The 15812-nt window shown below is 44.7% G+C and overlaps 1 protein-coding gene across 1 annotated transcript in view; it reads right to left on the minus strand.

The window, feature by feature from the left end:
• LOC146036961 (uncharacterized) overlaps nt 1-9313 on the minus strand; it is a 43827-nt gene extending 34514 nt beyond the window's left edge. The window contains exon 1 of the mRNA XM_083160790.1: nt 9226-9313. Within this exon, the coding sequence (XP_083016916.1) occupies nt 9226-9313 (88 nt within the window). The remainder of the gene's footprint in view (nt 1-9225) is intronic.
• Nucleotides 9314-15812: the final 6499 nt, after the last annotated feature.

The raw sequence follows: 15812 nt of genomic DNA on the forward strand, positions 1-15812 counted from the left end.
CTGTATGATATGTGATTGTAATATATGTTGTCATTTTGAGCAGTAATGATTGCAAAGTGCACCTGAGATCACGGTTAACCAGATGTTACAATTGTATATCTATTGTCAGTGGCGTAACTAAGTTTTGGGCGCCCCCCCCCCCGCCTTTAAGGGGGGGTGCCCCCCGCCGCCGCCCCGCCAATCCCCCGCAGCCCAGCCGCCCATGCAAACCCCCCCCCCCCCCCCCCCAACCCCTGCAGCCTTACCTATCGCGCTGGTCCCGGCGGCTCCGTTCTTCTTCTGCTGAGGACCACCACAAAATGGCCGCCCCCATACAGCAGACAGTTTCAGAGAACTGTGTGCTATATGGCGGCGGCCATTTTGTGGTAGTCCTCAGCAGAAGAACGGAGCCGCCGGGACCAGCGAGATAGGTAAGTCTGCGGGGGATTGGGGGGGTGTAACTATAGCACCGCAGCCCCCGGCGCCCCCACATGCACAGCGCCCCCCGCGGTGGCGGGGGCTGCGGTGCTATAGTTACGCCGCTGTCTATTGTAAAGTTACAAGTGTTCTCTGTGATATGTACTATATTTCGGCTAATTTAATTATTATGTTAGCCAGCAATATATTTATATGCCAGATTCCTCATTAGCATTCCTAGAGTTATAGTTTGGAAATGGATTAACCATCTGTACAGTCATTCACAATTTGGAACCAGTCATTAACAAGAAATCCAATTATATTTATATCATGTTTCGGCAAGTGTTTGTTAAAAATGCATACTTTTGTGTCACTTGCAAAAAAGGCATACTCCCCAATTAATACAATAAAGATTTTGAAAAGCATTGGCCCTAGTACAGATCCCTGGGGTACTCTACCGGTAACCTTTCTGTCCTCTAAATATGTATACTGCGTTTACCACAACTCTCTGTTTCATAGAATTCTATCCCAAGCTTATAGAATCCTATACCAAGCTTTCCAGTTTGCATTCTGAGATGTGGGCCTTGCCAAATTCTAGTTAAAATACATGACCCCCCTATCTATAACCTTAGTCACGCAGTCAAAAAATTTCAGTAAGATTTGTTTGGCATGATCTTTTCCCAATCCATATTGTTTAGAATCCTGTTAACTACTGTATTTGAGTGATTCCACAACTTTTTCTTTTAATAATGTTTCCATTATTTTTCCTACTACTGATGTAAGGCTCGCTAGTTGGTAGTTTCTTGCCTCTTCCTTGCTTCCACTTTTGTCTAGTGGAATAATACTCACTCTTTTCCAGTGGAATTGCACATGTAGCTAGGATAAATAATTAACAGTTAAGAGGTAACAAAACCCCTGTTAACTCTTTTAGAATCTCATCTGGTCCCATACATTTCTCCACTTTCAGTTTTGAGAGTATACAGTATATACAGTTTTGAGTCTGCTTATATTTATTATGCTGTACCCCTGTCACATCGCACCTCAAATCCCGGTTATTGCACCAAACCTTACATAGTTACATAGTAGTTAAGGCTGAATAAACTTGCGTCCATCAAGTTCAACCTTATAACCTAAGTCAACCAACCCGACAATTCGATCTGGGTTATAAGAAGGATTTTCCTTCTTATAACCTGGGTCGCCCTGAGTATAATGGTCAACCCGGGTTTAATACAAAAGTACCGGACCCGGCAATTATTATTTACACCTCTCCTGCACTCCTTCCAAGTTCCTTCAATTTACCAGAAAATCGTTTTCACATCTCCCCATCTGTGCAGTCAGTTCTCCTAAAAATCTAACACCTTTGTCTTTATTTTGGATTTGTTGGACCCATTTTTTTTATAAGAAACCATTGTGCTTCATGGTCACTGGATCCCAGTTTCTCACTCATATCTGATATATGGTCAAGATTTTCAAGTATCAAAAGGTGAATATTGTATCTTTGCGAGTGTGGTCCCTCACTAATTGCTTGAGGGAAACTTATTGATAGGAATTTACCAAGTGGAAGTCACCAATTCGAGTGGAACTAGACTACAACCCATAGACTGTTCTTACCATACGGCAGGCATGAAACTGAGCAGTACAGCTTAGCTAATAATGTGTAATGACATGTGATGATTTGTCTGTTACCAATCCACACCTACAAGATTAATGTTCCTGTGTTTACCTAGAAGATAACTAGCTTGTTCCATGTTCAAGCTGATTGACAGATCAATTTAACAATGTTGTTATATAGTTACTAACCATGGAATGTTTCATATTAATTATCATAGTCACTGAGTGGTACAGAGTTATATCATCTTTGGTAACATTAGCTTTTTATAAGCCAGTGGTGCAAAAATAATGTGTCTCTATAACAGGGCTTCCGGCTATATAGTTAATACACAAATATTAATTCCAGCATTTTTTCATTTAATTATTTTTATTTATTTACAATTTCTTATATAGCGCAGCAGATTCCGTTGCGCTTTACAATAGTAGACAGTAATAAAACAAACTGGGAAACAACAGACAGACTTGGAGGTTAGAGGGCCCTGCTGCAAGCTTACAATCTATAGGGACATAGGAGGGAAACACAAGGACAGGCACCAGTAATAGCATAGCAGTCCCACCAAGTTACAAGTCCAGAAGGGAAGCTATATAATACATAAGTGCCTCAGAGGGTTATGCGTGTAGAACTTAAACATGATAGGCGGTGAAGAGGTGAAGAGGGGAGTTTTCAGGGAATGCTTGAAAGTTTGGAGGCTAGCGGAGAGTCTTATTGTGCGTGGAAGGGCATTCCATAGGATGGGAGCAGCCTGATGAAAGTCCTGTAATAGTGAATGGGAGCTGGTGATCCGTGCAGAAGAGAGACGCAGATCTTGTGCAGAGCGGAGTGGTAGAGATGGGAGATATTTTGGGATAAGTAAGGAGATATAAGCTGGTGCAGTATGGTTAATAGCTTTATATGCAGTAGAAGTGTTTTATATTGATTACGGTAAGATACAGGCAACCAATGGAGGGACTGGCAGAGCGGATCAGCAGACTATATTAAACCCTTGTGGCACTACACCGCGTTCTAAGTGGACAAAAATCATCAAAACCCATCATTATAAAATAATATGCTCTCTGTGTGAATGGATTTGTACGGCTACACATCCATTTACAGCCGAGCAACTATGTCCAAAAGCCATCGTAACAGGATCACCATCTATTGTCGCTAGAGACTTACTTGGTGGCGCGGTGCAGAAAAAAAGGCATATCCGGCCTTGAGCTGACGTCATACACCCTCCCCTAAACCTAAAATAATTTTTCTGGACACTTCCAGTTTTTTTTTTTTTTCTGGCATGCCCGAATTTGTCTTGGCACTCCCACTAAAGGGCCAGTTACCACCCCCAGCAGCCTTCTTCCTGTCAATCACCCTGCCAATGTCGTGCAAATAGAAAAAGTAGCAGGAATTCATCGCTGGCCGATGCCGCGCATGTGTACTGTTAACCAAATACATGTGCAGTGTATCGATAATTGGCCGTGCGATCAGGTCTGAAGTTCTAAATCCAAAAGGTGAAATACTAAATAACTGATACCCACAGAATCATCAAACCCAAGGATTGCTCATCCTGTCCACAAGCATACCGTCCTGTCCCCAAGCTTACTGAACTGGCACATAGGAGTACAGGGGAAACCCTTGATGGGCCCCCACTGCCTAGGGGCCCACATCCTCCTCTAGGAATCAGGTTCTTGACAGTGAACCTATACATATGTTACCTTATACTGCACAGAAATACGGAATATGTTCTAAAGTGCATTGCTGTTATTAATCTGGTACATTATCATGCATTACAATATTTAATATATTTATTTATCAAGGGGGACAAGGACCCAGGCTATGCACTTTCTAATGGTCAGACAAGCCCCTGTGACAGCTGGCCATGCCCCCTCTATAGACTGGACACACCCCTAAATATGGGCCCCTACCACAGCATTCCTATGATGGGCCCTTTATGCACTAGATTTTGATAATAGGGAAAAGGGGTATGGGGGGGACAAGTTCACTGCCGTAGGAAATCTAGAAGTAGGTGATTAATCAATTAGGAATCCACTGATGTTAGTTATACAATGATAGAAATATCAGATAATTAATAAAAGTGGAGGTGCTCCCTAGAGAGCAAACTAACAATGGAAGAAAGAAAGAAAGAAAGAAAGAAAGAAAGAAAGAAAGAAAGAAAGAAAGAAAGAAAGAAAGAAAGAAAGAAAGAAAGAAAGAAAGAAAGAAGGAAAGAAAGAAAGAAAAAAAGAAAGAAAGAAAAAAAGAAAGAAAGAAAGAAAAAAAAGAAAGAAAGACAATCAGTCAATTAGAGGGTTGTATAAGTCCCAGGAATCTGAGTGGTAATATGAGGGGAAATTTACTAAAGGAAATTTGTAAAAAAATAGGTGTATTTGTATCCAGAAATACACTTATTTTTGACATTTACTATCCTGAAAATACGTCAATTCGTATTCGTATTGATGTGCTATCAATATGAATACGAATTGCCGTATTTTCGGGATAGTAAATGTCAAAAATAAGTGTATTTCTGGATACAAATACACCTATTTTTTACAAATTTTCTTTTAGTAAATTTCCCCCATAGTGTTTATTGGGGTGTAGTAGGCAGGGCCGGATTAACAATGGACCTGATGGAGCTACAGCTCCAGGCCCACTCTCCAAATAGGCCCATTTTTAGCTGAGGGCTAGGGCTTTCCAACGAGCCCAACCCCATGTTTCTAGCCCCCCGGGAACCGGAAATACCGCCAGGCAAAGCTGGAACATTTTCCCCATATGATAACATGGGTCCCTCTAATTCCGACCTCCACCTGGTTCCAATCTGATACCTGGTCCATATGGGTTCATTGGTTCTAGAGATATTGCGGGTAAACCAATTTTGTTTCATTTCTGGAATGTAATTTCATGGCTGTTCATGTTGTTTGAGGACAGATTTCTCTGGAACCAAACGGCCCAGTTTCACGGGACCAAAATCATTTGAAGCCTACATGTAAATGGGACAGTTGGTTCCAAAGATATAGCTGCTTGTTTAAAGGGGGCGGGGTGGTTTTCTCTCCCCCTGACACCAGAAAATGCAGGGACTAGACTGGTGTAAAATGGGCCAGTCCGGAAATGTCCCTGCATGATCCTGGGACCATATTCCCAGGTAAGTCCCTGCATTTTCTTGTGTAAAAGGGGTATTATTTCAAATAGCAGTGCTCTAAAAACAGACGGGCAGCCCCCTGCTCTCTGCCCAGATGTCAATGGTTGTCATTTCCGCCCGGCGGAGGCTGTCCCCCAGTTACCATGAGCATTTAATCCCACAAGGCAACGAGCATGGAACCCCTGGCAATGAGCATGGAACCCCTGACAATGTAGGTAAGCAACACTTATGTAGCATAAGTTTTAATAGGCATTATGGTATTTGGCATAATACATAATGGATAATATGGTGTGTGGCTTAACATGTAATAGGCATTATGGTGTAAATTTTTAATGCGCGCCACGCGCAATGCCCCTATTTATGAAGCGTATTGTGCATGATTTCTCAATCTGTTTGGTATAGTGCAGGCATGTCCAAACTATGGCCCTCCAGCTGTTGTGAAACTACAAGTCCCATCATGCATTGCCACAGTTTTGTTATTAGGGAATGCTAAAACTATGTCAAGGCATGCTGGTACGTGTAGTTTCACAACAGCTGGAGAGCCACTTGGACATGCCTGGTATAGTGTGTATTTTGGCTCAATCCATGTGGCAAAATGTGAATTTTGCCTTAATCTGTGTGGCATAACGTGAATTTTGACTCAATCTGTGTGCCATAGTGTGAATTTTGGCTCAATCGGTGTGAATTTTGGCTCATTCCATGTGGAATAATGTGTAAGAGGCAAGTACAGTATAAGGGGGTTAATATTGTGTTGCATGATTTGTATAAGGGGTATATGGTGTGGTAAACTTTTATGTGGTGACCACATAAAAGGTGTTGAAATGTTGTCTACCAAGTTTCGGCATCAGTATTTTTTTATGACTGGAGTGCCACCTCGCCCCGCAAGTATCTTAGTACATTGGCATCCTGAGGGTGCACCATTGGAGAGCACCCGCCAATATATCTCCTTGCATTTTTCTTATGCCAGCCCCCTGCCTTTTCCAGGCATATATAATAAGTTGAAAGTATTTACACAAATACAGACACACCCATGAGCAGACCACCCAAACAGAACACTGGTCACGCCACCCACATTATTAGGTGCTGGCCACAACCCCTATTATTGCGCATAATAGGCCTTTGATCATTTTTATCTCCAGGCCCATTTAGACCATAATCTGGCTCTGGTAGTAGGGATGTTAGCTTAGCTAAGTTTTACTAAAAAAATCCACAGGAGAATTCCCCCTACTACACCCCAATAAAGAATATATTACCACTCAGATTCCTAGGACTTATACAACCCTCTAATTGACTGAACGCCATCATAACAATCATATTGTCTAACAAGAGTGCCCTAACAAAAAGAGAGTCTTTTTCTTTCTTTCTTTCTTTCTTCCTTTATGCACTACTTCTACACTGCTTAAAGCGATACTGTACTTACATTACATGCCCAGTTGGGAGTAAACAGACGGTGTAATGGTTAGCATTACTGCCTCACAGCACTGAGGTCATGGGTTCCATTCCCACCATGGCCCTAACTGTGCAGAGTTTGTATATTCTGCCTGAGTTTGCGTGTGTTTCCTACAGGCACTCTGGTTTCCTACCACTATCCCAAAATATGCTGGAGGGTTATTCGGCCCCTGACAAAGAAATAGTTTTTTAATCCTTATGTGCGTGTACATGTGTTTTGGCTGCCTAGATGGAGCAAGTCGTTGTTTCTGTTGAATTCTATGTTTCTATGTAGCTAGAAAAGATCTTGATACGAGAAGATAAAACAAAGCCGTACTTGGATAATCACCAGTTTAATTATTTTAATGAACATGCAGAACAACTCATTCGCATTAGTCACCACTTTTACAAGAACGATTTTCTCAGGTAAATAACTAAGGATCTGATTCAGAAGGATGCAGGTAACACAATACATATGTGCGGGATCCAAGATGCGCGGCACATGCATCCCGATGGTTACCATTGTCGGACGCAGATCGTAACTGCATTGAGAGTCATGTATTTCTGTGCATACAATGGTGGATTAAAGCTTAGATGATGTTCCCAGTGAGATCATGGGCAACACAACCCACAAGGGTGCCAGCATTGGCCAGTGCATACACATTTGCCGATGTCAGCAGTGCTGGTCTCGGCCATGCTGCATTCGGCTCCATTGTCCTTGCTAGCGTCCATCATGCTGTATGTAGGGGTTGCCGTATGGCCATTGCTAGTGGTGTGTCATCTTGCATGTAGCTTGTCTTCCTCGGGTAATTCATACACCTACCTTCTCTGCATTGTGCTATTTGTACTATAGAGCACTGCTAAGTGAACTTGTCTATAATTTATACAGTACTGTATATTGAGATTGTTCCTCTGAACAGCACTACTGTACTAGAGCCATGGCTCATTTACCCTGTGCCATACCAATCCACGTTACATGCTCTCAGACCACCCCCCACTACCCCTGAACTAACAAATCTGACCCACATTTCCCCTGTTCCTTCCTCGCTTTCTCCACTGCTCTCTTGAATGCCAAATCAACCTGCAACGAGCTGCCCACAGTCCAGGACCTCTTTATCTCCCACTTTTAACTAGAGATGAGCCGGTTCGGATCCTAGAGATCCGAAACCCCACGAACTTACCTGATCCGAGGCCGGATCCGAGGAGTTCGCCGGTTCCCGCCATCTTGAGTCCAAATCAAGGCTAAAACGTCATCATCCTACTTCGGATTCTTGCAAGACCTGGGGATATATAGTTCCCGGCGGTCGGCGCCATTTTCAAACAGGCTGGTGATTTCAGACAGCACGGCTGTGTCTGTGCTGTCTGCTGAGGGGTGTGAGGAGGAAACCTGCTGGGGGGGGGGGGGTGATTAATGCATAGAGGGGGCTGCTAGTGCTACAGAGGGGGCTGCATTATTTTAGTTTAAAAAAAATTCAAAGCAAAAAAATAATGTTTTTTTTTTTTTTTTAATTACTGCTGCTAGTGCCCAGGGTACCCGCATGTGTGCTGCATCAGTCCAGGGGTGCCCACATGTGTTCTGTATCCATCCAGGGGTGCCCACATGTGTACTGTATTTGATTTGTACAGGGGTGCCAACATTTGTGCTGTATCAGTCCAAGGGTGCCCGCATGTGTACTGTATCCATCCAGGGGTGCCCACATGTGTGCTGTATTTGTCCATGGGTGCCCGCATGTGTACTGTATCCATCCAGGGGTGCCCACATGTGTGCTGTATTTGTCCAGGGGTGCCCACATGTGTGCTGTATCAGTCCAGGGGTGCCCGTATGTGTACTGTATCCATCCAGGGGTGCCCACATGTGTGCTGTATCAGTCCAGGGGTGCCCGTATGTGTACTGTATCCATCCAGGGGTGCCCACATGTGTGCTTTATTTGTCCAGGGGTTCCTGCATGTGTGCCGCATAATTCTATGGGTGCCCCATGTGTCCTGTATCAGTCCTGGGGTGCCCGCATGTGTGCCGTATAATTCCAGGGGTGCCCCCATGTGTCCCGTATCAGATCAGGGGAGCTGCCCTTTTTAGAAAAAATAAAAATAAGGTGTTTTTTTTTACTGCACGGGCTGTTAAATGCGCTGTAGTCCAGGGGTGAGCCAAGAGTGCTGTATAATTCATGGGGTGTTGCTAAGTCTGCCGTATAATTCCAGGTGTGCTGCTCTTTTTTATAATTAAAATAATACAAATTTTTATTGCTGATTGGCTGAGAGAGGTCTCCGGGCTGCACGTAACATTTAGCAACGGAATATATACACATGCGTTTTGGCCCGATTTCATGGCCTGATTCATCCAAATCGGGTGAAATCATGCCCAAATCGCATAGTGTATGGGGTCCTTTACTGTCTGTTCTCAACTCCACAGCTAGACGTATCTTCCTCTCCTGCTAATCCATTTATGTGAAGCCCCTTCATGAAAACCTGCACTGGCTCCCATCCCCCTTACAGAATCTTCTTCAAACTCTTCACCCTCACAAACAAGGCCCTCTCTATCTCCAGCATCCCATGAGGCTGCTCTACCTAACCCCACATGATGTCTTGGCGATCCCGGCCATGCTCATTCCCTGCCTTCAGGCCTCCTCATCTGTACCTTAAGTCACCTGTCTGTCTCCATCTAACTCAAGCATGTAAGCACCTGGGAGAAGGTCCCTCTTCCTTTCTGATCTCATCGGCCTCTTCTCTAAAACTTCAATTACAGCTCTCTCCTCCTCATCAACCTGCATATCTTCTCACTCATAATCATTCATCTCTTCCAACAGCCACCCGTCACTAGTAGTACGCAGACAACTCCTTCGCTTCCCAACATCCCACCTGTACTGTGTACTGAGAATTGTGCTGCTAATTGTTACCTAAGCTCTGTTTAAGCTTTTCAGCTACTGTAATGTTAGGTTCTATGTACCTTGTATTGTTCTAATGTCTGCCACATGTATGGAACAGTTGCGTATAATATTATCTAGTGTGCACCCAGCTTAAAGCTGCAGCCAATTATTGTTTTAATGGGCAATCCATCAACTGCGGTATTAGCATCATTTTGCAGTAGACTACTTCATATCTGTCCACCTCTGAATCAAGATCTAACGCCATAGAAGCAGATGTATGACTGGTTGGGAATAGACTGGGAAAGAAGGTGGGGGGGGGGGGGGTTAGGCAGTATAATGGAAGTTAGATTTAGGCTTTGGATGGGGAAATAATATGGTTAGGTTGTGGTAGGTGGAGTTAGGGTAAGCAATAATAAGGGGGGGTTGGGTTAGGCTTCGGGAGGGAAGGTTAGGCACAAAATGGGGGTTAGGGTTAGGCACAGAAGGGGGATTATGGTTAGCCTGTCACTAGAGGAGCCCTGGTGACGCCCCTTAAAATGATTTAAAAAAAGGGGGTCACAGCGATAGGCCACACCCTCACTGCCCGAGGCCTCGCCCTACTGCCCCTAAGCTCCATCCCCTTTTCAGGCCAGCCACGCCTTCCACGCAGTGGGCCCCAGATTTGCAATTGCAAACGTTGTGAGGTAAGTAGAATAGTAAAAATCGAATCTATTGTGAAACAATTGCAAAAAAAAAAAACGTCAAGGGAGAGAAAAGTAAAGTAAATTCAATTTAAAAAAAAAGTCAGTAAAGTTTCATCCTTTCATGTCTCAAGTCCTTGATATATGAGTGCCAAGTGAATTTGTCAAAATAGGTGTGAAAATTGCCAAGCAAACATTTGTATTTATTATAAAGTTTACCTTTTATAGGAGATATGAGGTGAAATGTAATAGGATGAGAGAATCAGAAAGTGAGAGATTTGGTTAAAAAAATCCCCAGTTTTTTTTTTTTAAAGCGGCAATCGTTTACACTGCAAAACCATACTAGCTTTGCAGTGTAAATGATTGCCGCTTTAAAAAAAAAAAACCTTACTTTCTTACTAAATCTCTCACTTTCTGATTCTCTCCTCCTAGTACATTTCACCCTATACCTTTTATACACAAATGTGAACAATGCTGGCATTTTTAGGGGATATCTCACAGAGATGTTGGCACTCAAAGGGTGAAAAATGTTTACAAAATAAAGTAATACAAAAATATTGAATACATACTGTATCTCGTCAGCCACAAACCAGAGTTGTAAAAATGTCTTCAAAGGCTAAGTGTATTGTGTTATGCTATAAATATATCAATGAATAACATCATTTTATGATATAAGTCAATTATGCAATTACAGTAAATTAAATTGAAAGCAGCATTAAAATCTAAATTTCTCTATAAAAAAGATTTATATGCTTCTCTTTCCTATTTCATTTACGAGCGACATTCATGCCTCCGCTGCCGCTGTAACATAAACACTTACACTCTTTATCTAGTTACAGTGTCATGCTTAATAACAGAGTATTTGAGGCATTCTTGTGAAACCTAAATAAAGAGTTTGTAATAATATAAAAAGGATTTGATACAACTTATACCTCTTTTACACCAAAATCTGAGATCCGACATGGTATTTGGAACACGGTTCCAATCCGGGTCTAATCCGGGATGTGCCTCTGATTACACTGTGGGGCTCACCTGCAGTGTAAACAGGGCCGGCACTTGGAGATGACATCATCTTCATGCGCCGGGACCCCCAATGGCCCCATTGGGACCACCAATTGCCATAGTGGGGGCAAGCCCAGCACCAAAGTAAGCTGCTGCGCTGCACCCAGCCTCCGTGCACCGCTAGCCTCCCCATCCACGAGGTAAATTGTAGTTTCCCCCTTAGTAGTTGTCCCCATAGTAGTTTTCCCCTTAGTAGTTGTCCCTCATAGTGGTTTTCCCTTAGGAATTGTCCCCCACAGAAGTTGTCCCCCATAGTAGTTGTCCCCCTTAGCAGTTGTCTCCCATAGTAGTTTCCACCTTTATTGTAGTCCCCCATAGTAGTTGTCCCCCATAGTAGTTTCCCTCTTAGCAGTTGTCCTTCATAGTAGTTTCCCATATGGTAGTTTTTCCCCACAGTAGCAGCCCCCCTCAGCCTCCAATACAGCCTCCATGTAGCAGACTGCACAGGACACGTCCGTGCTGTCTGAAATCAAGTGCTGGAATCAAGATGGCGTCGATGACCGGGACTTATATGGAGTCCGGCTCTTGCAAGATCCGACGGCGGGATGATGACCTTTTGCCTCATTCTGAGTGAAGTCAGGGTGGGAATGCCTGAACAGTGCTTGGGTCCGAGTCAGATCCGAGGTGATCGGGGGTGTCCAGATTTCGGAAAGCCGAGTCTGCACATCCCTATTTTTAATCAGTCCGGTTATTTTCATGGTATCTGGGCATCAGTTGACCTAGAGGAGAATGTGTTGCTATTGATCCATATAGCCAGATCCCCTAAAATATCTCTCCTTGTGTCATTTGCCCACAATATACAATATGGTCAGATTTTGGTTATTCTTGTAGAGCCAAGTAAGCAGCAAGATCAGGGTAGTGGGCAGGGCAGTCATCAGGTGGGTCTGCGGGGACTGCAGTCCCGGGCCAGACAGAAAGGGAGCCTTGGAAAAGTGAGCATTGCACTTGGATGCGGTATGCAAATATTTGACATTCTTTAGGCTAGTTAAACTCATGCTAACATATGTCTCACACATTGCTAATTGCATATACAGGGCATACATTTAATATTCTTTAATTACATATGTTGTCGACAAAGAAGTGAAGAAACCAGTTAATTATAGGGGAGACAGTATTTGACGGTCCAAAGATAATAAATGTATGTACAGTATGTATACAGCGCTGTATTGTCAAACTAGTACAGGTCTAGTAAGGTCATTGACTTCACAGATAATGGGGGAGATTCTCTAAACTAAAAATACCCCGTTATCGGGTTTTTACCGCATTTGGGATGCTCTAAGCAACCCCGCCGGGTCATCGTGACGGGTGGCACCACCAGAAAAATTTGGCGATGCCCCATTAAAGCCAATGGGCTTCTAAATTGACCCACCGCCGCCCCAACCAACACCACCGCCGCCCAGCACCGACCCCCGCTGCGCCGCACCGAGCCCCCCCCCCCCTTACTTGTGTCCGGGCAGCACAGAGTTGCGCTGCCCGGACCTGTGACCTCCACCCTGCACTGTGATCCTCTTCTGCAGCAGCAGCGCCGGGTAAGGGAGGGAGGGAGAAGCCGCCGGGACCCGATGGGACCCACCGTCTCTCACCGCAAAGGACGGCTCTTAACGCAAGAGCTGTCCTTTGCCATAATTATCGCATATGTTAGTGCATATGAGATAATTATGAATGCGATGGACGGCGAAGGGGGGCGGAGCTGGGGTGTGGATGTTAGAACATCCCCCCCAATGACTGTCATGCAGAATTGTTTGGGTCCAGCAGCAACACCTCGGGATCACCAGCAATCTGATGGATATGTGTAGTTCTGTGTCTGTGGGTTAGCGTGGCTACATGGCAGTTTAACATGCAGTCCTGAAGGTTGTGAAGCTTACTACACATGCTAAGTGTTCTGATCTGTGCTTCACTGATTGCAGGACCCTTCCATAGGTGAATCTATAATATGGTAATGGGTGGTCCCAGATCCAAATACTGAAGCAGGTTGGACCGTTGTGTGGCGAAGTCGTGCTTTGAAAAGGGGGGGTAGCCTGTGGAAAGGAGGCATGTCCTCACAAAAAGGAGCGTGGTATTACACATTAGGCCACACACTGTAATGCCCATTACACATATTAACAAACTCCGTAATACCCAAGTTGGTCAACTCTTGGGGTAAAACTAGGGATGGCCATTGGTGTAGTCACCATCGATGGTGACACTGCAACCACCAATCAATAGTAACAATCTATCTAGCTTAGCTATCGACGATCATCCATTTTTTATTAATGACTTGCCAGTGGGCCAATCAGAATGTGGGGTTAAGGCTTCAGGGTTCTAGGGGGCAAAGCTATGCCCGGCACCCTGTAGCATCGATGGAGGGAAGCCATCTGGTTCTCCCCCATTGATGGCAAAAGGATTCGACATTGGCCATAAAACTTCGATGATTTTAAATCATTGATCGTTGATGGCTATCCGTAGGTAAAACCAGCAGCAATTTTCGTCCACTTTTGTACACCTGTGGACATTTTCATCCCTAACAATGTGTTAAGGCCCCCATACATTATGCGATTTGGGCCCGATTTCACCCGATTCGGATGAATCGGGCAGTGAAATCGTCCCAAATCGCATGTTTTGACACCCTGTCCGACCCGATGCGCGGTCCCGTGCGCATCGTATCGGAGTCGGGCAGTCGCACTGGCTGCACATAAGATTTCCTAAATCTTATGTGCAGTCCGGTCCGGGCAGGGTCAGTGGGCGGGGGATGCCGGGAAACTGCATGGTGAGCTGACAAATAGTCAGCAGGCGGGGGACGCCAGTGAGCCGGGCATGGGGAGAGGCTGGGACTCGGAGTGGACACATAGTCAGCGGGCGGGGGGGACGCCGGTGAACCGGCGAGGGGAAAAGCTCACGTGCTGGACAGGAGGACCAGGCAGGCAGCCGCAGCTTTATGGAAGAAAACCCCCAGTGAAAACGAATGGGCAGCCAGTGATTGGCTGAGAGCTCTCTCAGCCAATCAGCAATTGGCTGAGAGAGCTCTCAGCCAATCACTGGCTGCCCATTCATTTGTATTGGGGCTTTCTTCCATGAAGCTGCGGCTGCCTGCCTGGTCCTCCTGCCCAGCACGGACGCTACCTGTTCCCCTCTCCGGTTAACTGGCGTCCCCCCCGCCCGCTGACTATGTGTCCACTCCGAGTCCCAGCCTTTCCCCATGCCTGGCTCACTGGCGTCCCCCGCCTGCTGACTATTTGTCAGCTCACCCTGCCCGGCACTTCCCTGCAGCTCCCCAGCGTCCTCCACCCGGCTCTCCCCCTGCAGCTCCCCAGTAGTTGCATATGATAAATCGCATGCGATTTATCATATGCATAACTTGAGCTGCCGGGGAAATCAAGTCCGACTTGTCCCTAGGACAAGTCGGACTAATGTATGGGGGCCTTAACACATACCACCATAAGGTGCAAGTACAGCGGCTGGTTTAACAATGGGCTTTATCATACGCAGCAATTTTTTAAACTCATTGCATACTGTATGTTAAATGTTGCATCAGCTTTCAAACATGACAGTTGGGAGCTGATCGGTTGGAACACCATTTATTATAAGCAATGAGTTTTAAAATATTGCGCATGATAAAATAGGCCCCATAGTCAGCAATTCTGACCACAGCAGACAACATATTAACACTGTCTGTGCAAAGACTGTACTTCTAGGGAGGCCCACTATTGGTCAACAGGCCATAGGTCAACACAAAGGTTGACATGGCTAGGGTTGTCAGGGCTGAAGGGTTGACACAAACAATATGTCGACTTGGAAAAAGGTTGACATGTGTTTTTCAATATTTTGTGTCTATGTCGACATAAGTCGACATGGATACCGTACAAGTTGTTCTACCTCTATGTCGACCATTTTCATGTTGAACTTTCCCATGTAGACATATTGAACACGTCGACCTTTTGATCGTGTCGATCTAAGGTATGTTGGCCTTTTTTCATGTGTCGAGCTATTGACTTTTGACCTTTTTGTTGTTCACCTGCCGACCGCATCCAGAAAAAAAAATTGGGGGGATTTTTACATGTCCGTCGGTATGTGTGTTCCGACATCACACAAAAACTACTGGAAAAATCAGGATTATATTTTCACTATTGTGTAGATTAGTGACCTTGAAAGAAGCTGGGGTTGGTAGTATCCAGATGTGACATCTCCTACACACTGTGCTACATGTAATGTTACAGGACAGCACACAGCTCCTGTCACTGTACATGAGCTGGAATTTTGGTGACACCCCGCTTGTGACACCTCTGTCTCCACAGTGTAATCACTATCTTTTTGTACTAATTGGGGGCACAAGCAATAGGCCAAAATGGTAAAGGTTGACATGAAAAAAGTTGGCATGAGTTTTTCACATAAAAAAAAACAGAAAACTTTTTCATACTTTACTGTCCAAGTGGAAATAGAGCGAGATTATAGTAGTTTTCCGAGTGCAGTGAGACAACGCGCCCGAAGCCTGGTGAGCGAACGTGGTACACTTATGTCGACTTATGTCGTCATAAACACCAATACAAAACCCCATGTCGATCTTTACATGCAGACGTTTTCCATATTGACCTATTGCTTGTGTCGACATTTGGACCATGTCGACTTAATGCGTTTTGCCCTTTTGACTGTCGACCTAATGACTATGAACTATAACCTCTGACCCA

This window comes from Crinia signifera, chromosome 9, assembly GCF_055691185.1.
Source record: "Crinia signifera chromosome 9, ASM5569118v1, whole genome shotgun sequence".
NCBI classification, from domain to species: Eukaryota; Metazoa; Chordata; class Amphibia; order Anura; family Myobatrachidae; genus Crinia; species Crinia signifera.